This window comes from Oryctolagus cuniculus, chromosome 9, assembly GCF_964237555.1.
Source record: "Oryctolagus cuniculus chromosome 9, mOryCun1.1, whole genome shotgun sequence".
NCBI classification, from domain to species: Eukaryota; Metazoa; Chordata; class Mammalia; order Lagomorpha; family Leporidae; genus Oryctolagus; species Oryctolagus cuniculus.
In genome coordinates this window covers 136,004,900-136,031,276 of record NC_091440.1, presented here as the reverse complement: position 1 = coordinate 136,031,276, position 26,377 = coordinate 136,004,900, and the positions used below count along the sequence as shown (strand labels likewise).

Here is a 26,377-nt window from a genome sequence, read left to right as displayed (position 1 = left end):
CCATCCCCAACACTGGTTTTTAAATAAGTTGTTTTCTAAGTTCAAGGAGGTAAGAAATTATATTAAAATTTATTTTGAGAGCTGGGAACTACAAAAAGTGATATGATATATCTCACCCATCCAGAAAACTCCTTTTCAAATAGAAATGTTACAAGCAGAAAAAGTGATAGTCAAAATTGAGACGTTAGTAGATGGAAGCAACAGTATATTAGACAAAGAAGAAGAGAGAATTAGTGAACTGGAAGAGAATCCAGCAGAATAGCTGGACTTCAGATGCAGAGATAAGACAGCACTATGGGAGAGAGAGAACACTGATGGTAGGCAGAATGGAAGACTGAAGTGTATCTCATCTATCTCATCCGCATTTAGTTGGAGTGCCAACAAGAGCAGAAAACGGGAAGAAGCAAAGTTTGAAAAGACAACATCTAAATTTTTCAAAAAACTTCCCAGAGACAGCAGGTTGCAGACTCAGGAAGCTGTTTAGGGGCCAGTGCTGTGGTGCAGTGGGTTAAGCCTGCGGTCCCAGCATCCCATGTGGGCACCAGTTCCAGTCCCGGCTGCTCCACTTTGGATCCAGCTTCCTGCTAATGTGCCTGGGAAAGCAGCAGAGGATGGCCCAAGTCCTGGGGCCCCTGCACCCATGTGGGAGACCTGGAAGAAGCTCCTGGCTCCAGACCTCTGCCTGGCTCAGTCCTGGCCTTTGTGGCCATCTGGGAAGTAAATGAACAGATGGAAGATCTCTCTCTGTCTCCCCCCTCACCCTATAACTCTGCCTTTCAAATAAACATAAATAAATCTTTAAAAAAGAAGCTCTTTACCTGGATTTAGGATGCATAGAATGATACCTGCATCTGGAATATCATAGTGAAATCAACAGTGAAAAATGCAAAACATGTAGGAAAAGGAGATGACAATGACAGGAGTAGCAGCCTAAACTGTCACTAGAGACAGTGGAGGGCAGTAGACCACAGGTGACAGCACTGATCTGACTTCTGGGAGTCTATTTTATTTTATTATTTGTCATCTGAAAGGCAGAATAAGAGAGGGAGTGAGAGAGGGGGCGAGGAAGAGGGAGACACACACACGGAGACAGACAGACGGACACATCCTCCCTCCCCTGGTTCACTTCCCAAATGCCCACCACAGGCAGGTCTGGGCCAGGTTGAAGCCAGCAGCCCAGACTGCCCTCCTGGTCTCCCGTGGGGGTGCCGTGGGCCCAGGTGGTCAGGCAGTTTCCTGCTGCCTTCCCCGGCTAATCAGCAGGAAGCGTGGAGCGGAGTATCTGGGATGCCAGAATTGCAAGCAGCAGCGTAGCCCACTGTGCCACAGGACTGGCCCCTGCAAGTCTCTACGCAGTCAAAACCTCTTCCCAGAGTGAAGGCCAAACAGTCACAGGGAGAATTTATTACCAATGCAACCTGGAGGGCGTCCTTCAGGACGAAGGAATGACATGCATTTAAAGTCAGAGGTTAAGGCCGGAAAGAATAGAAACTGTAACATTTTGGGTAAATGCTGACTGTGCGAAGTGACTGATGTAATAAAAATATATGGAATTAGAATGCAAGCCAGCGATAGCCTGTAAGTGGGGAGGGGTTGATGGTGGTAAAATACTCCTAAGTCCTTTCAAGACAAGCGTGAAAGAGGCTCGTCTCTGCAGGAAGATTGGACAACCGTAGAAGTGTACAAACTTAGTAACATGATTTCACAGTAGACAAAGAAAATAGAGAAAGTAAACAAGGACAAAGCTGCTACTTCACTGCATATTATATAAAAAGCAGACCAAACATAATACCAGAATACAGAATATTTGAACAACACAGTCCACAACCTAGATATAAGGGAATATATGTAATGCTCTGCCAACCAAAGCAGAACAACCTTGTTGTAAACATCTGCAGAATATTTACAAGGATGAGACGTCTATGGTGACATAATGTAGGTCTTACCAAATTCAGTCCGTGATGATTCCCAATGAAAATGCTACTAATGTAGGGGTCGGCACTGTGGCTTAGCGAGTAAAGCAGCTGCCTGTAGTGCCGGCATCCCACATGGGCACTGGTTCGAGTCCTGGCTGCCCTACTTCCAGTCCAGCTCTCTGGTATGGCCTGGAAAGGCAGTGGAAGATGGCCCAAGTCCTTGGGCCCTTGCACCCATGTGGGAGACCTGGAAGAAACTTCTGGCTGATGGCTTCAAATTGGCCCAGCTCTGGCCATTGTGGCCATTTTGGGAGTGAGCCAGTGGGTGGGAGACCTCTCTTTCTCTCTCTCTCTTTCTCTGCATCTGTAACTCCACTTTTCAAATAAATAAATCTTTTAAAACGCTACTAACTTTAGAAGATGATAAAAAGATAACTTGAAAACCCAACATATCAAGCAATTTGATCCATAGATCAAAGAAATTACATTGAAAATTAAAAAATATTTTCCATTAATTGATGATGAAAATAACAAAGTAAAAACTCTCAGTAAAAGCAGTTTTTAGGAATTTTGTAGAACTGTGAGGGCTTGAGGGAAAAAGGTAGACATTGCTGCACTGCGTACTGTAGGAAGCTAGGGAGGGGTGTGGTGCAGCAGGCTGAGTCCCCATCTGTGTGGGAGTGCCAATTCACACTCTGACTACTCTGCTTCTCATCCAGCTTCCTGCTAATACACCTTTGAAAGTGGCAGAAGAGGCCCAAGTGCTTGGGCCCCTGCCACCCATGTGGGAGACTGGGATGGAATTTCTGGATCCTGGTTTTGGCTTGGCCCAGACATCACTGTTGAGGCCATTTGGAGAGCAAACCAGCAGGTATAAAATCAATCTCTCTCTCTCTCTGCCGTTTAAATAAATAAATCTTTCAAAAAGTGTTAAGATGGGAACTGGCATCATTGCACAGGAGGTTAAGCCCCAACCTGCAATGCCAGCATCCCACATGGTTGTTGGTCCCAGTCTCAGCTTCCCCGCTCGTAATCCAGCTCCTTGCTAATGCGCTTGGGGAAGCAGCAGAAGATGGCCCAAATGCTGGGCCCTCCACCTCCGTGGGAGGCCCAGATGTAGTTGCAGGCTCCTGGCTGCAGCCATTTGGAGAGTGAACTAGCACATAGAAGATGCAGCCTGCTCACTCACTCTCTCACACACACACTCTCTTTCACAAAATAAATCTTAAAGTTAGTAGAAGAATAGCAAAGTAAACCCGACAAAAGTAGCATGCAGGAAGTAATACATGAGCAGAAATAAATGAAATAGGAAAAGAAGAGACTGATCAAGAAAAAAGTAGAGAAGATATAAATAATATGTTAAGAATAAGAGCATAGGCCGGCACTGTGGCTCACTTGGATAATCCTCTGCCTGCGGCAGAGGTTCTAGTCCCAGTTGGGGTGCCAGATTCTGTCCCGGTTGCTCCTCTTCCAGTCCAGCTCTCTGCTGTGGCCTGGGAAGTGCAGTGGAGGATGGCCCAGGTCCTTGGGCCCTGTACCTGCATGGGAGACCAGGGGAAGCACCTGGCTCCTGGCTTTGGATCGGCACAGTGCCAGCTGTGGTGGCCATTTGGCAGGTGAACCAATGGAAGGAACACCTTTCTCTCTGTCTCTCTCTCTCGCTGTCTAACTCTGCCTGTCAAAAAAAAAAAAAAAAAAAAAAAAAAGAATAAGAGCATTGTGTTATAAACCTTGCAAATATTAAAAAGATACTGAGAAGATGTTCCACATAACTTTATTCTAATATATTTAAAAATGAAGTGAAATAGATACATATTTGTAAAAATATTTCATTCAACACTGAATCTCAATGTTCTTACAGTTACCTAAAATTACTAATGAAAAATTTATTTTCATATTATTGGAAAACATTTTCATTTTATTTAAGAGAAACAGACCTTCCATCCACTGGTTCATTCCTCAGATACCTGCAAACAGCCAGGGTTGGGTGAGGCTGAAGCCAGGAGCCTAGAACTCCATCCAGGTCTCCCGTGTGGAAGGGGCTAAGCGCTTGAGGTGTGCATTTGCTGAACGCTGGGTCAGAAGCAGGGGAGCTGGGACTCAAACCAAGCATTCGTGTAAGGGATGCAAGTGTCCCAGGTGGCAACTGAACCAGTGTCACATTCCTGCCCCCCAAATTACCAATTTTTGAAATTTAAAATTTTCCAGAAAGAAAGCTCCAGGCTCCCATGGTTTGACAACAAATTCTAAAACATAATTGAGAGAGAAACTTTTCTACTCTCACAAAAATCCTCCAGCAAGTTGAGTTTTAAATTTTATTTATTTGAAAGGCAGAGTTACAGGGAGGCAAAGAGAGAGAGAGTACTTCCATTTGTTAGTTCACTTCCCAAAAGGCCACAGTGGCCAGGTTGAGCCAGGCCAAAGCCAGGAGCCAGAAACTTCTTCCAAGTGTGCCACGTGGGTGCAGGGTCCTAAGCATGTGGGCCATCTTCTGCTTTCCCAGGCTATAGCAGAGAGCTGGATCAGAAGTGGAGCAGCTGGGACTTGAACCAGCACCCATATGGGATGCTGGCAGTGCAGGCGGTGGCTTTACCTGCTATGGTACAGCAACGCCCCCCCCCCCCGAAAACGGAAAGAGAGGGGATGCTTTTATTACTTTTATGAGCTAATTTTATCAAGCCAGCACATCATCAATTCAAAATCTGACAATGATATTATGAGAAAGAAGAATTATTAATAAACATAAACATAAAGAAAAACAGCAAACCAAATCTAGCAGTACCCAAAATGAGTACTACATTCTTTACAACCTGAGGAAGTTTGATTTTCAGGAATTCTGGGTTGGATATAATCCACAAATTAATATAGCTAGGCCAGCGCCGTAGCTCACTAGGCTAATCCTCTCCCTTGTGGCGCCGGCACACCGGGTTCTAGTCCCTGTCGGGGCGCCGGACTCTGTCCCGGTTGCCCCTCTTCCAGGCCAGCTCTCTGCTGTGGCCCGGGAGTGCAGTGGAGGATGGCCCAAGTGCTTGGGCCCTGCACCCCATGGGAGACCAGGAGAAGCACCTGGCTCCTGCCTTCGGATCAGTGCAGTGCGCTGGCCGCAGCATGCCAGCTGTGGCGGCCATTGGAGGGTAAACCAACAGCAAAGGAAGACCTTTCTCTCTGTCTCTCTCTCTCACTGTCCACTCTGCCTGTCAATAAATAAATAAATAATAATAAATAAATAAAAATTAATATAGCTACTCATATTAACAAATAAAGGAGAAAAATCATTATTCAATCCATTTATAATTTTAAAATTCTTTTAGCAAACCAGGAATGGATTTACTGTTAAGGGTGTGTTCAAAACCCAATAGAATCATCATGTTCAATTCTGAAATGTTGAAAACTTCCTCTTGAAGTAGAAAACGAGAGAGGGTCTGCTATCACTGGGTCTGCCCCACATTGGGCTGGAGAATGCATGAAGAGACCTTTGTGTGAGCAACAGAAAACTCAATTAAACGTGGTTAAACCATTAGAATTAGGAAAATCTTGTGTCTCAGCTGACAGGAGCCCTGGCAGGAAGCTGAGAGCTTATGGCCTCCTATTCTCCACTCCCGGGGAGGGAGGCCCCTGGGGAGCGTCTGGCTGGTCGCTTCAGGCCACACGGGACAGCACGGCCACAGGCCAGTGCCTGGCTTCAGAGGACGCGAGGGAAAGAACTGATGTGTTCAGCCCCTCTCCCTCCGTGCAGGCTCAGTCCACAAGCTGAAGCCAGAGGACCACAGGGAGAGAGCATCACCTGTGGCGGGCACAGTGGCACAGGCTGTGGACGGCTCTTGGAGCTCACCCAAGGGCCCCTTCCAGTCGCCGGTGGAGCGGGGCCTGACGCCCGCACCGTGCTCCAAGCTGACACACCCTGCATTTCAGCTGTCACTCCGCTCTCCACCTGGCCCCCCAAAACAGTTGGGAAATGGTCGTCCTCCCTTAGCTCTGGGGATGTGTTCCTGACACGGCGGCTGGCATCGCGGTCTGAGATGGGGGAATATTATTTGTTCTGATGCAGCCTCTTATGATAATATTTCGTTTATAAATTAGGCATGCTAAGAAATTAACAATAACTGATAATAGGTAGAACAATTAGAATTAGGACATACACTGTAACAGAAGTTCCTTGAAACTTGAATTACTTATTTCTGTAATTTGCCATTTATCATTTTTGGGCCATGGCTGACGGGGTAACTAGAATCTCAGAAAGCAAGCTTGCAGGTAAGGAGGGACCTGGTGCCCCTCAGAATTCTCAAATTCTGACAGCTTCCACAGCAATCCATAGACAGCAACGAGGAGCCCAAAGAAGCCAAGATTCATCTGTCTTCCACAGAAAGGCTTTCGTTTCACATAGAATCTTCTAGAATTACTTATAACAGTTGAGAATGTGGTTATCAAATCTGTGATGTGCGTTTGAAAGAACCTGAGAACAGCCCAACAGACGAGAGGCAGTGATGTGCTCACGAATCACGTAAGAGGCTGATGATGGGAAGACTCAGTATCGCTAAGCAGAAACAGAAACACAAAATACAAAGGCACGATTAAAAATCAGATGGGCTATGGCGCCAGCACCGCGGCTCACTAGGCTAATCCTCCGCCTTGCGGCGCCGGAACACCGGGTTCTAGTCCCGGTCGGGGCGCCCGATTCTGTCCCAGTTGCCCCTCTTCCAGGCCAGCTCTCTGCTGTGGCCAGGGAGTGCAGTGGAGGATGGCCCAAGTCCTAGGGCCCTGCACCCGCATGGGAGACCAGGTGAAGCACCTGGCTCCTGCCATCGGATCAGCGTGGTGCACCTGCCGCAGCACGCCGGCGGCGGCCATTGGAAGGTGAACCAATGGCAAAGGAAGACCTTCCTCTCTGTCTCTCTCTCTCACTGTCCACTCTGCCTGTCAAAAAAAAAAAAAAAAATCAGATGGGCTCATCTTAAAGCTTTCCAGCAAGGTCGAAGCAGTAAAATATACTTATGTGGGAGGAAAGTTCTTCAGCTGTGAAACCCTCACAGTTCCCCTTCACAGGGTGTTTTATATCACAGACATGCTATTAAGGTGTGGTATAGCACAACGGTTATACCGACACTGGTAACAAAAGCAGATGTAGTCAAATGATTAAAATATCCTCAAATACCTGTAATTATATAAACAAAAGTAGTTTTGTAAGAGTGTCTAGGTATGTATTTAGTATCAGTAAGCAAAATATCCTTGTAAAATGAAGTACCCTTGGCTGCAGCCATTACTATGAGACCAAAGTCTTCTGGGCACGGTGCTCCCTACCTGTGTTCTTACAGTGAAAAGCGGGCTCCTGAGTGCTGAGTTCTTCCTGTTTCCAGCCCAAGCGGGGCAATGGTTTGCTTCCATGTACATGCGTGGCTCACAAGTCAGAAGTCACTGTCCACAGCCCTGTCCCCACACGGCACCGAGAAGGCTCCGTCTGGGCCTCCCACTTTTCAGGGATGGCTGTCCCCTCTCCAGCACAGAAACCCTGGGACTGGGGTGGGGGAGGTGCCCTTCGCCCCTTACTGCGGCTCCCCACGCAGTGCTCCCTCACCGCCTTACTTAACCATGTTCCTCCTGGCCGCTCTGCTTACTTACTGGGGAAGCCACACCTCTCTCTGCTTGTCCTGCGACTGCATGTGGTTCAGTGACCTGTCACCGTTCTTTGCTAGTTGTCTGCACATCACTGTGTCACCTCAAACCCTACCAGTCCAGTCCTGCAGCCTCCGTGCCTCCCGTGTACTGTCCCTCACTCCTCGCGACCCATTCCCATAGAACTCACTGTTCCCACAGACACTTCCAATAGCAAGCACCACACTCGAGAGAGCACCAGATCTACTATTTTAAACATTATTTGTTTTTATCTGAAAGGAGACAGACATACGTTGATAGAGCTCCCATCTGTTGGTCACCCCCCAAAATGTCTGCAACAGTTGGGGCTAGGCTAAGGCTGAAGCCAGGATCTGGGAACTCAAGCGAGGTCTCCTGTGTGGTTGGCAGGCACTGGATCACCCGAGCCATCGCTGCTGCAGGGTCTGCGTTGGCAGGAAGCTGGAATTGGGAGCCAGAGCTGGGTGTTGCACACAGGTACTCCAACAGGGGATGTGCGCACCCCAGCCACTGGGCTGCAAACCCGTCTCTGCCCTGTGGTTGCTCAGCTTAGATTCCATGGGTCACGGTTATACTCGTTCCCTTCATCTCATTCAGCTTCTTGTCCCTCTCGCTGTGCTATGCTCCCTGGAAAAATGCAAACGGAGCTTCAGTCCACCCCTCCACCTGCTCTGCCCCTTCTCAGAGCGGCTACCCTCACGACCACCCAGAATGCCATCAGTCTGAACTCATGACCACAAATCTTCCGTGAGCTGTCCAGCCTCTCCCTAGTCAATTCTCGTCATTATTCGCTGAGATTTTTTCCTTGTTAGTGCTGTTCCTTTCTCCTCAAATAAAACATTAGCTCCCTTTCTACTCACTCATTGTTGGTAGCTTTATTTCACTACCCAGGAAAGTAATTGGTTAAGAACTCATTGCCCACCAGCAAATGTAACCCACTCATGTCTGTCTGTCTACCAGTTAAAACAGATGCATCACCCAGACTCCTGTGTGAGGTCAGGTAACCGGGCTGTGCAGGTGAGGACCTGCTTACCTACTCAGGACCCTACTCCTGCAATTATCTAATTATCTTACAAAATCATTTTTTCCCTTTACATTAGACTATGACCTGACATAGCTCCCTCAAAACACAACACAAAACAAAAAGCAACTGACCTCACAGCACCTGGTGAGGTCACACCTGGGATCCCCTTCACAGTATAACTCTGCAAGAATTTCCAGGCATCAATAAAGCACCTGGGAAGGCACAGGTGGACTTACCTGCAGCACAGGCCTTGCGTTTCCTGCTAGGGACAGGCAAGCCTGACCCAGCACTATCTACATGGATGTTTGAAGATTCACTTACTTGTTTGGGAAGTGTGAGTTACAGAGAGAAGGGAGAGACTGGGAGAGAGAAATCCTCTCCATGCTGTTTCATGCCTCAGATGGTCGCAACCGCCAGGGCTGGGCCAGGCCAAGGCCGGGAGCCAGGAGCTTCATCCAGGCCTCCCATGTGGATGGCAGGAGCCCAAGCACTAGGGCCATCTCTGCTTCTCTCCCAGGAGCATTAGCAGGGAGTGGGATCAGAAGTGGAGCAGCCGGGACTCTAACTGGTGCCTTATAGGATGCCAACATTGCAGGTGGTGGCTTTGCCCACTATGCACCCCTGTCAACCCCCTCATGGATCTTATTCAGGTGAAAAAGCCATCAAATTATTAAAAAAATAATTATTCTTAAAGAACATCTGAGGGCTCTTTGAGAGTAACACGGGGTCCAGCCTTGGTGGGCTGTGAGATCAGGGAGTCCAGGGAAGGCCTCCCGAGGAAGAGAGCCCCACACGGAGACCAGAGAGACAAGCACTGATTTCCCAGGGGAAGCTGGGACCAGCAGGGAGCTTTCAGGCAGGGGGCGGCTGAGAGACGAGAAGTTGAACCCGCTCAGGAGCTCTGGGAACTGACGGACGCAGGTTTCTTGGGAGTGAGGTCATTCAGGGGTTTCCAGGGTAGTTAGCTATGAACGCAGTAATGGATCTTATAGTCCACTGTAAAAAGTAAAATAATAAACAGAAAACTAGTGAAGGTTTTAAGCAGGGGAGTTATACAAATGAATTTATACTTTATAAAAAGGGGCATTTTACAATTCTGTTATTAGCAATATAGAAAACGTATTTAAACATAAAATTTAAACCTCACTGATACAAAAAATTAAAAATACAAGATATAATATGACATGTTAATTTTAAATATATAGTTTAGACTTCAGTTTCAGTTCCTCAATTTGCATCTTCCCATCTGCTCTAGGGCTCAGCAAATCATATAGTACAGCCACAAGTATGTTAGAGTGATACACCCTGAAGCCAGACCATGGGATGTTCCTGCATGATAAACTGCGTTAAAGATAACTTCACAGGGGCTGGTGCTGTGGTGTAGATTCATATGAAACATATTACAGGTACAGAAACTTAGAAATTCAGGTAACTAAATTATTGCTAGAATCCATAAAATAATTATGCTTAAATTATTTATATTGATTGCAAAAGAATAGAGCATGAGAAAATATGAAAATGGCCAGGAAGATTTGGAAAGAGAACTAGTGGTGAATTATTTAATTAAAAGTTTCAGTAATTCTATTTAATATCAAATTAAACAACTGCAGAGAGAAATAGGGTCTGGAATTTCCTAAAAGACTGAGGAAACAGAAGAAATGAGCAGCCTGCGCTGTGGCATAGCAAATATAGCCGCTGCCTGCAGCACCATCTGGGTGCTGGTTCAAGTCCCACCTGTTCCACTTCCACTTGAACTCTCTGCTACAGCCTGGGAAAGCAGTAGAAGATGCCCCAAGTCCTTGGGCCCCTGCACCAACGTGGGAGACCTGGATGAAGCTTCTGGCTCCTGGCTTTGGATCAGCACAGCTCCGGCCGTTGTGGCCATCAGGGGAGTGAACCATCGGATGGAAGACCTCTTTCTCTCTCTCTCTCTCTCTGCATCTCCTTCTCTCTCTGTGTAATTCTGACTTTCAAATAAATAAATAAGAAGAAATGAAAAAGATGAATGGACGACAGAGCCAAAAAGCATAGAACTGGTATAAAATCTAATGGGATTTTGGTAGAGTTACTAGAGAATGGTGGGAAGCGTAGTAATATTTAAGGAGAGAATAGCTGAGAATTTCCTAGATGTGTCCAAAGATGAGAATCCACACTACAAATGTTGAGGATGCTTTTTTTAAAGAGTAATCGCTAGCTACATAGCAGTGAAGCAGAGATCTTCAAAGCAACCAAGAAAGATAGATAACCTATAAAAGAACAGCCGTGAGGCTGCGCACAGACTGTGCCAGCAGCAACAGAATCCAGAATCCGGATGATGGAATAATATCTCCAGAGGTCCAGGCAAAATGGCTGTAAATGTTAAATGTACACACGTTTGTCGTGCCTTTCAAGTTCAAGAAGACAGGAAACTGGACTTGTGTTAGCGAGAATTGCCACTCACTGAAGAAAAAAGAATGCACTTCATAAAGATGAATGATGAACTGGGGAAAGTTAATGATGTACAATGAGGAATAGAAAGTTAAGAACACTGGCCAGCTGAGTGCCCAGAACTCATCATCCTAGTGAGGATATGGGGCTGAGTTGGAGGGAGGGCGTTCGGCACGGTGGCTAAGATAGTGCTAGGAGCGCTCGTACTCTGTACGGGAGAGCCTGGGTCCAAGGCCTGGGTCTGCTCCTGACTCCAGCTCTCTGCTACTGTGCATCCTAGAAGGCAGCCCTGATGGCTCTGCCGGGGTCTCTGCCATCCATGTGGGAGACCCAGATGGGCTTTCTGGCTCCTGGTTTGGCTTGGCCCAGCCCAGGCTGTTGTAAACATTGATGGTAGTGTTTTTTTTTTTCTTTCAAGATTTTATTGATTTATTTGAGAGGTAGATCTACAGACAGAGAGAGGGAGAGACAGAGGGAAAGGTCTTCCATCTGCTGCTTCACTCCCCAAATGGCCGCAACGCCCAGAGCTGGGCTAATCTGAAGCCAGGAGCCAGGAGCTTCTTCTGGGTCTCCTACACACTTGGGCCATCTGCTGCTGCTTCCCCAGGCCATGGCAGAGAGCCGGATCAGAAGAGGAGCAGCCAGGACATGAACCAGTGCCCACATGGGATGTCGGTGCTGCAGGCGGTGCAGCCTCCTATGCCACAGCGCAGCCCCGAGGATCGTCAGTGGCTCTGTAACAAAGCACTACAGGAGTCAATGGCCTAAAACACCATTCACTATTGTCCTCCGTGCTTTTGTGTGCCGGCCAGGCTCAGCTGCATGGTGCTCATCTTAGCAACTTGGCTGATGCAGTCAGAGTGCACCAGAAGCCAATGGGCACTCAGCATGACGGGACAGCCGAGCTGTGCCCTCACACATCATAGCCCTGGTGGTCATAAGGTCTGCCTTGTTCTCTCTGCATGGCTTTCATCCCCTTGGGGCCTGCTCAGCCACCCGCTCTTTGGGTGGACACGCAGCCCTGATGCTTCCTCCTACCAGTTTTTCTACCCAGTGACCCCCACTGCGCTCCTTGGCCATCAGCCCCTCATCCATGCTGCACTGGGAGTTGAGCCCCGTCTCTCTCCCCACAAAGCGGCTCCTGCACCTGTCACCAAAGTCCTGCATCAGCCCTCCCTTAAGGGGCTTTATCAAGGACCATTGACTGCTGCCTGCCCTTGGCAATGTGACAGCGTGGTGTGAGAACAAAGGACAGGTGTGAGTGTCCGCTGGGTTAGGTGCTGAGCGTTTAGCCAGGGCTTCACTGAACAAGGCATGGCTGGAAGAAGGAGGACAGCTCTAGGGGCTGCACTGGGGCTGGGGAAGGAGAGAGTGCAGCACACGGACGAACTTGAAAAGGGGGGAACTGAGCAGCATATGGAACGCCACTTGAGAGTGATGCCATGCCGTGTCAAGGGCTTATTGTCAAGCCTTGCTTTAGGAGCCTTACAACACCACTCTGATCCCCAGATACACAGAGTTTCCCAGTAAATCAAAGCTGTGAAACTCAGCAGAGGACTCGGGGATGGGAAGACACAGCGGGGACGGATTTTGGTCTATGTGCCTAAATCACATACGTATTTTACACAGGGCAGGTTCCTAGTCAGGGGCCCCACACTCTAGAGCCAAGGAACTTAGACGTCTACGTTTGGTCTAGAGGGCCTTGGAGCAGAGCTTCCCAGGGGACCAGCTTCTCCACGTGCTCGCTGTAATTGGGCAACCGATGCGGAATGCTGGAGGCAACGTTCCTCCAAAGGCAGTGTCTTGTTGTGAGCCCTGGGCAATGCAGCAAAGCCCTGAGTGCACTTTGCTCCTTCACTCTGTCGGTAGGATCTCAACATGCAGGAGTGGCACCTGGGACTCGGGACACAATGACAGTGGCAGACGGAGTAATTCCTCAGAATCTCAGTCGCCTCACATGTCACTGGGCCAAGCAGGAGAAGTGGAGAAGTGTTTGGCTGTGCCCAGTGAGCGAGTAATGCCAAAGGGACTGAATGGCCTGGAAGGAAACCAGGAAGTCTCCCGGTCCCAGAAGAAAGTCAGTAAAATAGAGCCTGGACGTAGAATGCAGGGCACGGCCACGAGCAAATGCCCAAGACACGGCAGATAATACGCTGAGAGCCGAGCGGGGCCAGCCAGGAATCACCAGGGCAGCAGAAGTAGGGCAGAAAGCACAGGTGCTGCCCCTTGGAGACGGGCGCTGTCTGCGCAGCCGCTCGGCGCTGAGCTGGCCCTGCAGAGCTTGTGATGGAGGCCTGTCACTCCGCCTTTCTTCACAGCGTGATCTTGATTTTTGAAGAGAAAGGAATGCAAGGATTCGGATATAATGTGCCACAGTGCTGAGGCACGGGTGGGTTTTGAGCTGCGAAATCTGCCCCCTTCGCAGTCATGGGGATGTGTTTGCTTCTCCCTGAGTGACCATGCACTGGCCCCTGCACCAACGCAGCTGAGACGCCTACAGCGGCTCCCTGGGGTCTTCTCCTGGCTGCCCAGCTCATCATCCTGCACAGATGTCGGGCAGCGGAGCCGCACTGAGACATTGCTGCTGGGGTTCACCGTCAGGGTCCATGCCCAGGGCACGAGAAGGCTGCACCCTGCACCAGGTGCAGAGGGAGGCAGTTAGGGGATGTTGGAGCCACAGGCAGGGGTCCTCCATGCTCCCAGTGCAGCCAGGTTCTAAGTGCAGTCCCCTGAGTGTGCGCCGTCAGCGGACCAAGGATGCATCTACTGTTGTGGTTATTACTTCTCTCCGCCTGGATGCACACACAACTGAATCACTAAAATAAACTTTGAGGCACTAAAGCCACTGTGGGTGAGTATGGCAGTGAGAGGAACAGAGAAGTCAGGCGACTGAGCTCCATGGCTCCATTTCCAGCAGCCAAAACCCACTGGGACACACAATGGGCCACGTGGTCCTCAGGGCTATTGAAGCTGAGCTTGCTGGTTGCACAGGAGAGGCCAGATTTCCTGACTATGCCGTCACAGAGGAGTGGATTCCACCTGCCAGACATCCCTCAGCCTCTCCTACCTCTCTCGATCCTTGCTGCTGGTAAACCCATGTTGCCTCTGAGTCACTGTAAGGGTCTCCAGCTGGGGTCTTCAGATGCCAGCATGGTCTCCACACCACCCAGGACCGGACTTTCTAAAATGCACACAGGGCCACTTGCACTATTTTCAGGACAAAGCCATAAGTGCTGTGGATGTGGCCCCAGCCCACTTCTGCAGCCTGGGTCAACAGGCTTGTGGGTATGCCCTTTGCCATCGACCCTTCCCCCTCTCTCAACTCTCCCAACACCCAACCCCTGCTCAGCCACCGCACACTCCCAGTTATCCCACCACACACAACCTCTTCTCTCTGGTCCATCTGACCCTGAGCTGTTCCATGTTTTCAAGATGCTCTTTTAGGGCCAGATCTCAGCACAGGACCACCTGGTCTTTAAGGACCTGTCTTTAAGACAGCCTGAGCTTATTTGGTCATTGTCTTCGATCACATTGTTTTTTAGACTTATTTATTCACTTGAAAGACAGTTACAGAGAGGGAAGGAGAAACAGTGAGACCTTCCATTCTCAGGCTCATCCCCATGTAGCTGCAATGACAGGGTTAGGCCAGGCCAAAGCCGGGAGCCAAGGGCTTCCTCTGGGTCTCCCATGCTGGTGCAGGGGCCCAGGCACTTGAACCATCTGCTGCTGCTTTCCCAGGCACATTAGCAGGGAGCTGGATCAGAAGTGGAGCAGCTGGGATTCTAATTGATGCCCATTTGGGATGCTGGTGCTGCAGGCTGCAGCTTAACCCGCTGATCCACAGCCAGGCCCTGTTCTTAAATATCAGTAACAACACACTAATCATTGTAAATAGGGGGCATGGTGCCATCCCATAGCCCCACCAACAGGTGTGGAACGAGTTTCAAACTGAATTGCATAGGTCAGGTAAGCCTTGCTGTGCTGACACTGGGAAGTCATCCGATGCTGCAGCGTGGATGTTGGGGCCATAGCAGGTCTCCAGGTCAGGGGCTGAACGGGGCACAGCTCCGTAGCAAGTGCTGGCCCCATCCTGGCAGACACAGGCTTTGATGCACACGTAGAAGTGCTTTTCTCCACCCCTTAACAGCACTTGTTGGTGGCCCACCTTGTGGTGAGGACCACATCACCTGGGATTATTTGGACGTGAACACACTGGGTGCCCATGGGAGTCCCCACTGTGTTCCTGGCTGGTGGAGAAACACCAGTGCATCAGAGCTGAGGGATGCAGAACGGGACCCTGGCTTCCCTGGCCGAAGTATTTTAAAGGGAAGTACTGATGACGGTTTGATCTGCGGCATTCCAGGGCGATGCATCACACTCAGAGACTAAATGGGACTTAGAGAAACAGACTGTACAGGGCCAAGACATGCTATCTCCCAGAAATGTAATTTTTTCCCACAAGCATTTTTTGGCAGAATTTGGAGAGCCTTTTTTATTATGACTGAATTTTCAAGCAGATATTGTGCGTGTGCTGACAGATTATCAGTTGGCTGCATTCACCAGCCATGGCCAATATTCACCTGCCCAGACCTGGGAGGGCTATTTGTGCTTTGATTAACAGGGGCTGAATGGTGGGTTGCAGGGTTTCCCAGAGCAGCAGGCTGACCGGGCCGAGTGCTGTGCCGATGACCAGGCAGTAGGCAGGTCCACGGCATGGGGCTGAGGTTCTCTGTGGCCTGAGATGTTTTTAAAAGGAAATGTGTTTACTGGGCCTTGATGAGAACACACTTTTGTCCTGGGTTCCTCAGTGTGTCTTCTCTTGAATGTCACCTCTAGTTGCCTGGTGTTCATCACAACGATTTTGCTCTTATTATTCCAGGATTGTGGAGGATGACATTGCGTGGCCTCTGCCGTGGGTGAGTGGTTCGTCCCCTGCTTGTGGGGACCGGCTCCTTCCACGGGCCGAGGCTGCGCTGCAGCTCTGGGCGCACAGCAGAACGCACGGGTGTCTGTCAGGCTGCGGCTGCCAACCTCCACCCCTGTCTGCTGGCGACTGCATCCCACGGCTGGGAATGGCCATTTTCCCCACCGCAGTCACTGGTTGCCGTCACCATGCCCCTCCCTTCTAGGTCCACATGCAGCCATGGCACCAAGCCCTCTGCCCGCACCTCCTGAGCTGGGATGGCAGAAGGAGCTGCAGAATTTGGGGCGTGGCTCTGGAGCAGGCACCAGTCATATTTCCCACCATGTGTGGCAAGCGGTGTCTGGGGACGTTCACTGTGATGGCCCTCAGAGGCCGCTCGCCGGCTCAAGCCTGCTGGCCTGGGCTCCATGACCACTCCTGTGGGGAGTTTCCTCCATTGGAGCCACTCTGCCTCGGAAAGCTGACCGCTGGGAGCCACCCCCCTGGTCTGTCCCTCCAGTCACATCCGCCACTCCTGGGTCCGCTTCCCACAGCCTGCAGAACTGCCACTGTGAGCTTCAGGAAACTGGACACCAGTGTGTGCCCACTAAGAGCCACTGCAAAGTCCAGGTGTCCGGCCTCAGCTGAGCTCGGTGGCTGCCGGTCCTTTCCCCTCCTGCTTCGCAGCAGCCCCTCCTGAAGCCCCCTGAGCCCTCTCCTCACTCAAGGGCCCAGCCCTTGGGGCCTCCATCTCAGCAGGAAACCTCACTTTGAGCTTTATGGTAGCAGCGATCCTACTGCGTTCCCAGGCAGCACGCTGCAGATGCATCATCCCATTTGCTGGGTGTGAGGGATAAAATCCCATCTCACCAATGAGGAAACGGATTCTAAGACAGGTAGGTGACTGCCCCAAGAGTGCGCAGCATATTTTGCTAACAACTCCGACTCATTGGTTTCAAACAATAATTTACCATTTCCCACAAGTTTCGGGTCCACGGGCTGGGGGACCCCTGAGTCTAGTCAGCGGGGACCCTGGGACGATCTGGCTGTGCTTCCCATGGCCTCGTCTCCTGCGGACCCCAGCCTTGTTCTCATAGCGGCTGCAGGAGCCCAGAGAAGGAAGCACACGCACCCAAGTCCTTGTTCCAGGCCTGCTCCAGGCCCGTGGCCACTGCGCACCCATCTCTTGTGCCGACCCATCCCTCCCTGCGGTACATCACCTGTCTTCTTCCACCTCCACCTCCCCCCTTCCCACATCCTGGTGACCCCCAGCCCTCCACGAGCAGCTTCCACCTCCCCTGTCCCTGTGAAAAGCTCGTCGCTCAACCCACTGATGCTCAAGTCACCTTGTGTGGGCTGAGACATCCTTGAAGTTTGTGTCACAGCTTTGTCATATACCTGCTTGGCCTCCCACGGCGGGCACCAGGACTCAGGCTCAGTTCCTCTGTGGCTCCACCTTCGCCGTGCGACTCAGGGTCCTTAAGGGACCTCTGCCTCTGGCCACTGACAAGTGCAGGGTGTGCTAGGGGCTGTGGGGGTCACGAGAAGTGGACAGAACTGGAAGACGGAGATGTCACTCTCCGCAGCGCTGCCGGCAGGGCAGGTAGGGACAGGCCCTGCAGCTTGTGTCCAGTAGAACAGACACACTCCCACGTGGACAGCAGAGCTCTGCAGGGTCTGCTCCCCTCCTTGCTGAAATGCCCCTCCCTGTGTTCCCCGAAACCTTGGTCTCTGTCCTCACCCGTTCTGTGGGGCTATAACAGAACATTGCTCACGGGCCCTCTATAAAGGAAGCAGGTTTACTTCTCACATTCTGGAGGCTGGGAAGTGCAGTATCAAGGCACTGTCACTCACAGCAGAAAGAGACAGAGAGAGCGTGAGAGAGCAAGAGCCCAAACTTCAGCCTGGAGCCTTTTTATAATTATTAATCCGTCCATGAGGATGGAGCCCTCGTGGCCCAGTCACATCTCAGAGCCCATGTCTCGATGCTGCTGCATTGGAGGTTAAGTGTCTAATACGCGATTCTGGGAGACACACTCAAACCACAGCAGTCTCTGTCTTCAAATTCTGCCTGCTCATTTTGTCTGTGTAGCTGCTCCTTCTCCTTCCAGACGTCAGCATTCCCTGGGCCTTTCTTTGACTTATTTCCCTCCTCGTGACACAGGCTCCATGGAAGAGTCCATGGGGCACTGCACTAGGCTACTGTCAACACTGGGTCAAAATGGTGACTCTGCCATGGGGCGGCCAGTCTTTCTCTTCTCTGCTGACCCCAGCTGCTGTGCGCAAGGTTCTCTCCCACACCATCCCTCCTCGGAGGGTCCTCGCTTTTCCTCCGCTGCAGCCAACGAGGACACCTTCCTTCTCTCTGCATATTCCCAGGACAACTTCAGGTGCACGAGAACCAGGAAATGCTCAGAGGTCTGCAGGATCACAGGTGCACACTAGGTGGAAAAATCGCCCATCAGGTTAGAACATGACTCCAATTTCATTAACTTTGCCTGTTCTCATCTTTGGGAGGACAGAGCTTTCCAAAGCTTTGGACATAACTTGTGCCAATGAAACCTAAACCAACCAGTCCACCAGTGGGAACATGCATCTCACTGGCCTGGCAATGCCAGCATCTTCTAAGTCAACTGAATTGAATTTTTGTCCAGGAGCCAAAATATTCTCAGGGTTAAGAAGAAACCACACAGGTGACTGTGGGGAGCAACTCGGACTAGACTGTTACTGGAATTAAGACTTATTCTATGCATCTGCTCTCCCACAATATGGCGCTGGGAGAGGAGGAAACAGCTTCTACACAGCTGCCTCCAGTTCAACCAATAAACAGCAGGACCTGCTCCTGATTGGAGGAGAGCAGCGTGCTCGGCGTGTGGGTAGCAGAGTTGGGATTGGTGGAAGAGGACTATAAAGGAGGAGAGAGACAACATGCACCAGGAACATCTATCTGAAGGAACACCTGTGCAGCCCCCGAGAGAGCCGGCCGGCGGTGTGCCGCTCCCCCGTGGAAGTGGGGAAAGTGGCAGGGGGAACTGCCCTTCCATGGAGGTGGAAGGGTCGGTAGCCAACCCGGGAAGAACCAGCAGCAAACCCGGGGAGGGCCGAGCAGACAAAAGAACAGCGCAGGGTCCTGTGTCGTTCCTCCACGAAGAGGGGGAGCGACATAATGGTGCCGTGACTCGGATATGAAGCCTAGGCAGGTTTAGTGTCGTTCCTCCGTGAAGAGGGGGAGCGACATAATGGTGCCGTGACTCGGATATGAAGCCTAGGCAGGGTTTAGTGTCATTCCTCCATGAAGAGGGGGAGCGACAGGTGACTCCAAGGATTGCAGAATCCTTAAAAAGCCTTATTCTGAATAAACTTATCTAAGTTTGGACAGGAGGCAGCACTGCTAAGTGTTGATGGAGAAGCCACAGTACTAACATTTCATTATTTGAGGATAATTTAAAAGGTTTGTGGAAAATGCAATGAAAAGTACATTAATCTTGGTGCAGAAACTTTGAAATCCATATACACATTTTCCATGAACTTTTTATAGGGCCCTGGCAGAGTTTCCAAAATGAGAAGCTTTTAAAGTTGCCTTGTGATTAAAAGGAGCTTTAGGGGCTGTGTGGTGGTACGGCAGGTGTGCAATGTGGGCATCCATCTGGGCCTGGTGTTAGTGTCCCGGCTGCTCCACTTCCCACCCAGCTCATGTGGGCACCCATCTGGGCTCCCTGCTAACCTGCTTGGGAAAGCAGTGGAGGGTGGCCCAAGTGCTTGAGCCCCTGCACCCAGTGGGAGACCCAGATGGGGTTCCAAGCTTCTGGCTTCATGTTGACCCAGCCTTGGGCGCTGAGGCCATGTGGGACATGGCCCAGCGGACTGAACATCTCTCTCTGCTCTCTCATCTCCTCCCTCTCTCCATTTGTGTGTGTCCCTCTTTCTGTAAACTCTGCCTTTCCGAATAAATGAATCCATCTCTTAAAAAGGAGTTTTAACATCTATCTATCTGTTTCTCTCCCCTTCTTCATCTGTCCAATAGTCTCTTGGCAAACTGTTAATCAATTAAAAAACACGCGGAGATGCGGGAGGCAAAGGAGCCGCCGTAACCTCCCAGGAGCCAGCGGACTCCCCAGTCCCTCCGGGAGCGCGCCCAGGGTCCTCCTCCCGCTCAGACCTCCTTAGATCCCGTTTTTCCAGGGGAGCAGCCGCGAGCACCTCTCTCCAGAACAAATCCCATTCCCAAATCGCTAGCGGGTCGCGAGTTCCCAGAAGTAGAAATTCCTCTTAAAATCACAGAGGGACCGCATTTAAAACGCAGACAACCCGCGTCCCCCAAGCGTGGGCCGCGCTCAGCCTCGGCTAGTCCTCCCTGGGCCGCGCGCGCGCCGGTCCCGGAGGTCAACAGGTGGACGCGGGGCCGGCCGCACTCCGTCTCCTCCCGCCCGAGTCCCCACCCCCGGCCACGGCGCGGACTCCCGGGGCGGCTCCCATTGTTGGCCTCGTCTGTCTTTTCGCGCGCCGGGTGACATGAATGCATGGGCGGGACACACCTTCCACCCTTCTTGGGGAAAAAAAAAGAAAAAGAAAAAAGAAACAGACCCACAAGCGCCCGGACGAGCGCAGCGCGCGGGAGCGACCCCAGCCCGGGGACCGCACAGCCTCCCCCCACCCCGCCCCAAGCCACTCCGCCCATCCCTCCCGAACCGCCCGGGGCGGATAAATAACGCGCCTCCCCGCCCCGCGCTCTCCTCGGCGCGCGCTCCGCGGCCGGCTCCGCGCGCTCCAGCCCCGCGGGAGGCAGCGGCCCGGCGCAGCTCAGGGTCCGGGGCGCGCCGCGCGATGCTGCCCAGCGCCGTGGCGGCCCACGCCGGCGCGTACTGGGACGTGGTGGCCTCCTCGGCGCTCCTCAGCCTCCCCGCGGCGCCGGGCTTCGGCCACCTGGGCAAGAGTTTCCTGATCGAGAACTTGCTGCGCGTCGGCGGCGCCCCGGCGGCGCACGGGCCGCAGCCACCGCCGCCGCCGCCCCACGGCCCGGCCGCCGCCGTGGCCACGGCCGCCGCGGGCGCTCCGAGGGCCCTGCCCGCCAGCCCAGTGCCGCTGAAGCTGTGCCCCGCCGGGGCGCCCTACGGCCCGCGCTGGGCCTTTCCGGGGCTCACCCCGTCCGCGGACGGCTCGAGGCTGCCGGGCCGGGCTCCGGGGGACCGAGACGGCGCCTTCCAGCCTTCAGCGCCAGGTGAGCCGCTCCGGGTCTGGCCGGGAGGCGCGCGCCACGCCGGGGGCCGCTGGCCGGAGCCCTTGCCTGCCGCCTGCCACCTGCCGGCGTCGTGCCCAGCGCGTCTGGGGCCAGCGGGAGGGCTGCGCTGACTCCGGCTCGCGGGAGGAGAAGGCAGCCCATCCTGGCACCCTGGGGTTTCGACGCCAGGCGCCCCTGGCCCGCCACCGCCCAGCCGGAGGCCGCGCCCCGGTTCCTCCGAGGTCTGGGCCCGGAGAGCCCCGCGCGGCCGGCCCTGGGCAGTGGCCCGAGAGCTGCGACGGTCGCGGCCACTGCACTCCTCACAGTTTTGTTGACTTAACGCTCACAAGGCCACCTAAGAGCTGAGTCGGCAACCGGCGCCGGAGGCTCAGCGGCCGCTGGGTTTACCTAAAGCAGGGCGGCTTGGGGATGGACCCCGGCGGGGAGGACAGAGCCACGGTGGAGCCAGGAGCGCGGGGAACGCTCTCGGACGCCCTGGGAGTCCACTCGGTGTCTCTGTCTCTCTCTCTGCGTCCTTAGACGATCTAACGCTTTCCTTTAACCCCGGTGGGTTTGTCCGGAATGACTAATAGACGCTTTTTCAGCAGTTTGCATTGTCCCAACGAACTGCCGGATCCAATTTACTGCTAATGGCTTCATAGAATCGAGCGTGGTCAGAACTCGCCCGTCGTTCAGCCTGAAGTGGTTTCTAACAGATGGAGCAGAGGTGGTTACGTGAGCCCCGGTGCGGTGCGGTGCGGTGCGCGCGGGGCGAATGCTGCGCGCGCCAGGCGGGAGCGCGGCGCCTGGGGCGCGGGGCCGCTGCGCCCGGTGCTGGGCTGGGGACCGCGGGGAAGGACGCGGCGGGTCGCCGAGGCCAGCGAGCCAGGTGATGCAGCAGCTTCTGGTGCTTTGGTTGTGTCCCAGAAGTTGTTTTTCAAAAGTTCTTACGTTGTTCAGGATCGCGGTTGGCTACTCAACCATGAAAATTTACTCCGTTTTAACCTTTGCAGATCTCACAGGTTAAATCTACATGAGCTATATTTGAATCAATGGCGGATAGTCGGGAACCCTCAGAAATAATTCTATACACCTATCCGTTGCATTAAATAGATTGCAGTCAATGAGTAAAGGTTTCCCTGCGTACATCGCCTTCATTTTAGGACATATTTATGCTGGTAAACTTATCGAAGTGTCCAAATGGAAGAATGATTTTCTTGGAGCAATTAGGAGGGTATAACAGTGTATGTTTCCCTTTGACGTTTTCTAATACAATCTTATGTGTGTTTTTCTGACTATTTTATTCAGTCCTCAATGAGGATTTCCTGTTCCCTAAGTTAATTTTCTTCTTATTAAGCAACCATTGTTTCAGAAATGGTTTCTGTAAAGAATGCATCTGATTTTTCAAACCAGAATAATAAAGGAGAAACCCCAGTCATTTAAATCTGCCCACAAAGAGGTTGCAGGAGATCAGCATTTACCTATTTACCTATTATATTACTTAAATTATAATTTAACAAAGAAAACGCAGAGTCTGAGTGCTGCCCCAGTTTTATATGGGTGACAGCTTCTTGCCTCGCTGACAGTTGTGGGAACTCTTGTACGCTATAGAATCATGAAGTTAAAATGAGTACCAACTGTTTTACCGACTTCCTAGAAATTAGGTGAGGTGGAGAGTGATTGCTGTTGCGTGGAGAGCAGACAAGAGAAGAATTCGTGTTGGTTTTGGAAAGGTAATGCCCGTAGCGAGGTGTCCATGAGCCGCCATCCCTGATGCTTGAGACGCTAACTTGGGAGTGGATCACAACGATACTGTAGTCCGTCAGGGTATCAACCACGTCGTGTGTTTGGGGCGTCAGTCTAACTGCGGAGTAGGAACGCACCGGAGTTCTCTTTAAGTGCGTTGGTGAAATCGCTGAGGAATTTATGGCCCCGCATGGGTTTTGTTTCGTTATTTTGTCACCTGCAGTCAATTAGACCGCGTGCTTCATTGCTTGCTGAGGGTCCCCCGTGGGTCAGGCCCCGACCTTGGCCTTTGGCACAGAGAACCAAGGCCGTGGCGGCTCAGGCCCCAGGCTCTGCTCTGCAGAAGAGGCCGCCTGTCGCTGTCACAACGGTTAGCATCTTCGATCCTCATAGTGGACAGGACTAGGATTCCACTGCTTTCCTGTAAAGAAGGTAACGACTGTGCTTGCTAAACCTGTGCTTTCCCAGGCATTGCTGTAAACAGCAGTGGATCCATGGGAGAGAAAAAAATGGCCCTGAGCCCTGCAGCTCCACCTTAGGCTCTTTTCATCGGCCCTGGGAACCTAGGCAGGGCTAAGGGAGAGCCTACTGCAGGTTACACTGAGGTTTTGTATCAGCCCTGGGGGGGACGCTGGCTTCTTGTCCTGACACCCCTGAGAAGTGGTGGCAGTTAAGTGGTCACAGCCTGGCAGGCCGTGGGTGGACGTGTCCCAGCCAGCGAGGAGCATTCCGGCATAGATGTTGCCGAATCCCTGAGAACACAGAGGCTTACCAACTGCCAGACGTCGCCGGGTGCTCCTCAAGGCCGCAGGGCCACCTGGAGCACCGTGGGGGTGGTCCTGGGCTCCACGGGAATCTCTCTGGCAGACAGAGGTCCTGGACCCGGGGTGGGTTGGCAGTGGAGCCTGGAGGCTTTGCAGGAGGTCACTGCGCTCGGTACTTGGAAAACGGCGTGCTGCAGTGCAGTGTTCACGTCCTCACTGTGAGGGTGTTGCGACGCAAACAGGTTGAACTCCCCTTGGTCATGACAATGCCGACAATTTCCCATGGATCGTTATACCAATGGTTTCTTTCAAAATAAATGGGTCCTCTGGCTTCTAAATTACACGTTACTTCAAACATTTTAGAAAATGCCATAAAAATGTGTGGTTAAATCCATTCTTTGTGTTGTGTGTTAAAGCATTGGAAAGCAGGTGTTTATTTGGGATACGTGAGCTGAAAGCTGTTTTTCTTTTTAAAAGTGTATTTTATTTATAAGTCAGAATTACAGGTTAGGGGAGAGAGAGAAAGGGAGAGAGAGAGGGAGGGAGGGAGACAGAGACAGAGACACACACACACACAGAGAGAGAGAGAGAGAGAGAGAGAGAGAGATCGATCTTCCATCTGCTGGTTTACTCCCATAATGTCCACAATGGCTTGGGCTGTGCGAGGCCAAGGCCAGGAGCCAGGAGCTTCTTCCAGGTCTCCCTTGTGCATGGCAGGGGCCCAAGCACTTGGGTCATTTGCTGCTGCTTTTTCAGGCCATCAGCAGAGAGCTGGATCAGAATTGGAGCAGTGGGGACTGGTACTGGCGCTCATATGGATGCCTGTGGTGCTGCAGACATCAGCTTAACCTGCTGTGCCACAGTGCTGGCTTCTGTGTGTTTGTGTGTATTTTTTTTTTTTAAAGTGATCTTGCCAGGTGAGTTGACCTGTGTTGTCCAGAAGCAAAAGGTCTGTAGGGTTTTCTGGCGTCCCATTAGGGTCTTGTCTCACTGTCATACTGCCCATTGCTGTTCACTGTTGACCTCCTCGGAATCTACTTGCAGCTCTGCTTTGCCTTCCCAGAGGTAGTTTCCCTCCCCCTGGAAGGTGTGAAGCCCCCCGAGGAGGGAGCAGTGGGCTGTGCTGCCCATGGGGGCTCCAGTCTGATGGAGGACTTATGGTCGGGTTTAGGTTGTGGTTTGCTGTTTTGTTGCTGACGCTGTTCCAGATTTTATTTATTTAAAAGATTATTTATTTAAAGAGTTACACAGAAACAAGGGGGGGGGGAGAGAGAGAGAGAGAGAGAGAGAGAGAGAGGTATCTTGAATCAGCTTGTTCATCCGCTAGATGGCCACAGCAGCCAGGGCTTGGGCAGGCAGAAGCCACAAGCCAGGAGCTTCTTCCAGGTCTCCCACGTGGGTGGCAGGGACCCCAGCACTTAGGCCATTCTCACTGTTTCCCAGGTGTGTTAGCAAGGAGCTGGATCAGAAGTGAAGCAGCCAGAGCATGAGTCGCTGCCCATAGGAGATACTGGTGTAGCAGCTGGCAGCTTAACCCACTATGCCTCATCGCTGGCCTGCAGACTTTATTTATTTATTTATTTATTTATTTATTGACAGGCAGAGTGGACAGTGAGAGAGAGAGACAGAGAGAAAGGTCTTCCTTTTGCAGTTGGTTCACCCTCCAATGGCCGCCGCAGCCGGCGCACCATGCTGATCCGATGGCAGGAGCCAGGTACTTATCCTGGTCTCCCATAGGGTGCAGGGCCCAAGCACTTGGGCCATCCTCCACTGCACTCCCTGGCCACAGCTGAGAGCTGGCCTGGAAGAGGGGCAACTGGGACAGAATCTGGCACCCCGACCGGGACTAGAACCCGGTGTGCCGGCGCCGCAAGGCGGAGTATTAGCCTATTGAGCCGTGGCGCCGGCCAGACTTTATTTATTTTTAAAATTTTTTATTTTATTTTGTTTAAGGAATACAACGTCATACATTTAATTTATACAGATTTGGGAACATGGTGATTCTCCCCCACCCTATACTCCTGCTTTTCTTCCTCCTCATTCTTCCTTTCCCATTCTTATTTTTTACAAAGATCAATTTTTTAGCTAATTTTTATACTCATAAAATTAACCTTACACTAAGTATTAGAATGAAGAAAAAAAAAAAAAACAGAAAAAAAAAGTGGGGAATTCAAGACAGGAAGGGCAGTGATGGGGCCCTTTCTACTGGCCCCTTGCTCCAGCTGTCCACCCTGGTGACCTGTGTAGAATTTGTAGATGACACCAGAACATTATTCTTGTAAGATCTGTGGTTTGTTGTGATCTTACCTATCTTTACATTGAAGTTAACGTATGGATAACTGTTAGCCAGCTCATGAGCAGTCAGCTGGGAACACATTGCACAGTCCCGAGTTAGTGAGCACCTGCAGAACGGACAGGCAGCGCCTTCTCTGGGTGCTCACTGAGTGCCCGTCCCTTATGGAATAATATCTGAGTCAGAACCCACGGTGTTCACCACGGGAGAGAAAATCTTCCATTTACAGGTTCACTTCCCGAATGACTGCAACAGCCAGGGCTGGGCCAGGCAGGAGCCAGGAGCCAGGAGCTTTCTTGGGTCCCCCACATGAGTGCAGGGGCCCAAGCACTTGGGCCATCTTCCACTGCTTTCCCAAGTGCTTTAGCAGAGGGCTGGATCGGCAGAACCGCCAGGACTTGCAGTGGTGCCTGGATGGGCTGCCGGTGTCACAGGCGGTGGCTTAGCCCTCTGTGCCA

General features: G+C 51.7%; 1 protein-coding gene across 1 annotated transcript in view; it reads left to right on the top strand.

Annotated features, from left to right (window-relative positions):
* Positions 1–20,473: 20,473 nt before the first annotated feature.
* DBX2 (developing brain homeobox 2) overlaps positions 20,474–26,377 on the top strand; it is a 34,439-nt gene continuing 28,535 nt past the window's right edge. The window contains exon 1 of the mRNA XM_051850990.2: positions 20,474–21,116. Within this exon, the coding sequence (XP_051706950.2) occupies positions 20,723–21,116 (394 nt within the window). The 5' untranslated portion in view covers positions 20,474–20,722. The remainder of the gene's footprint in view (positions 21,117–26,377) is intronic.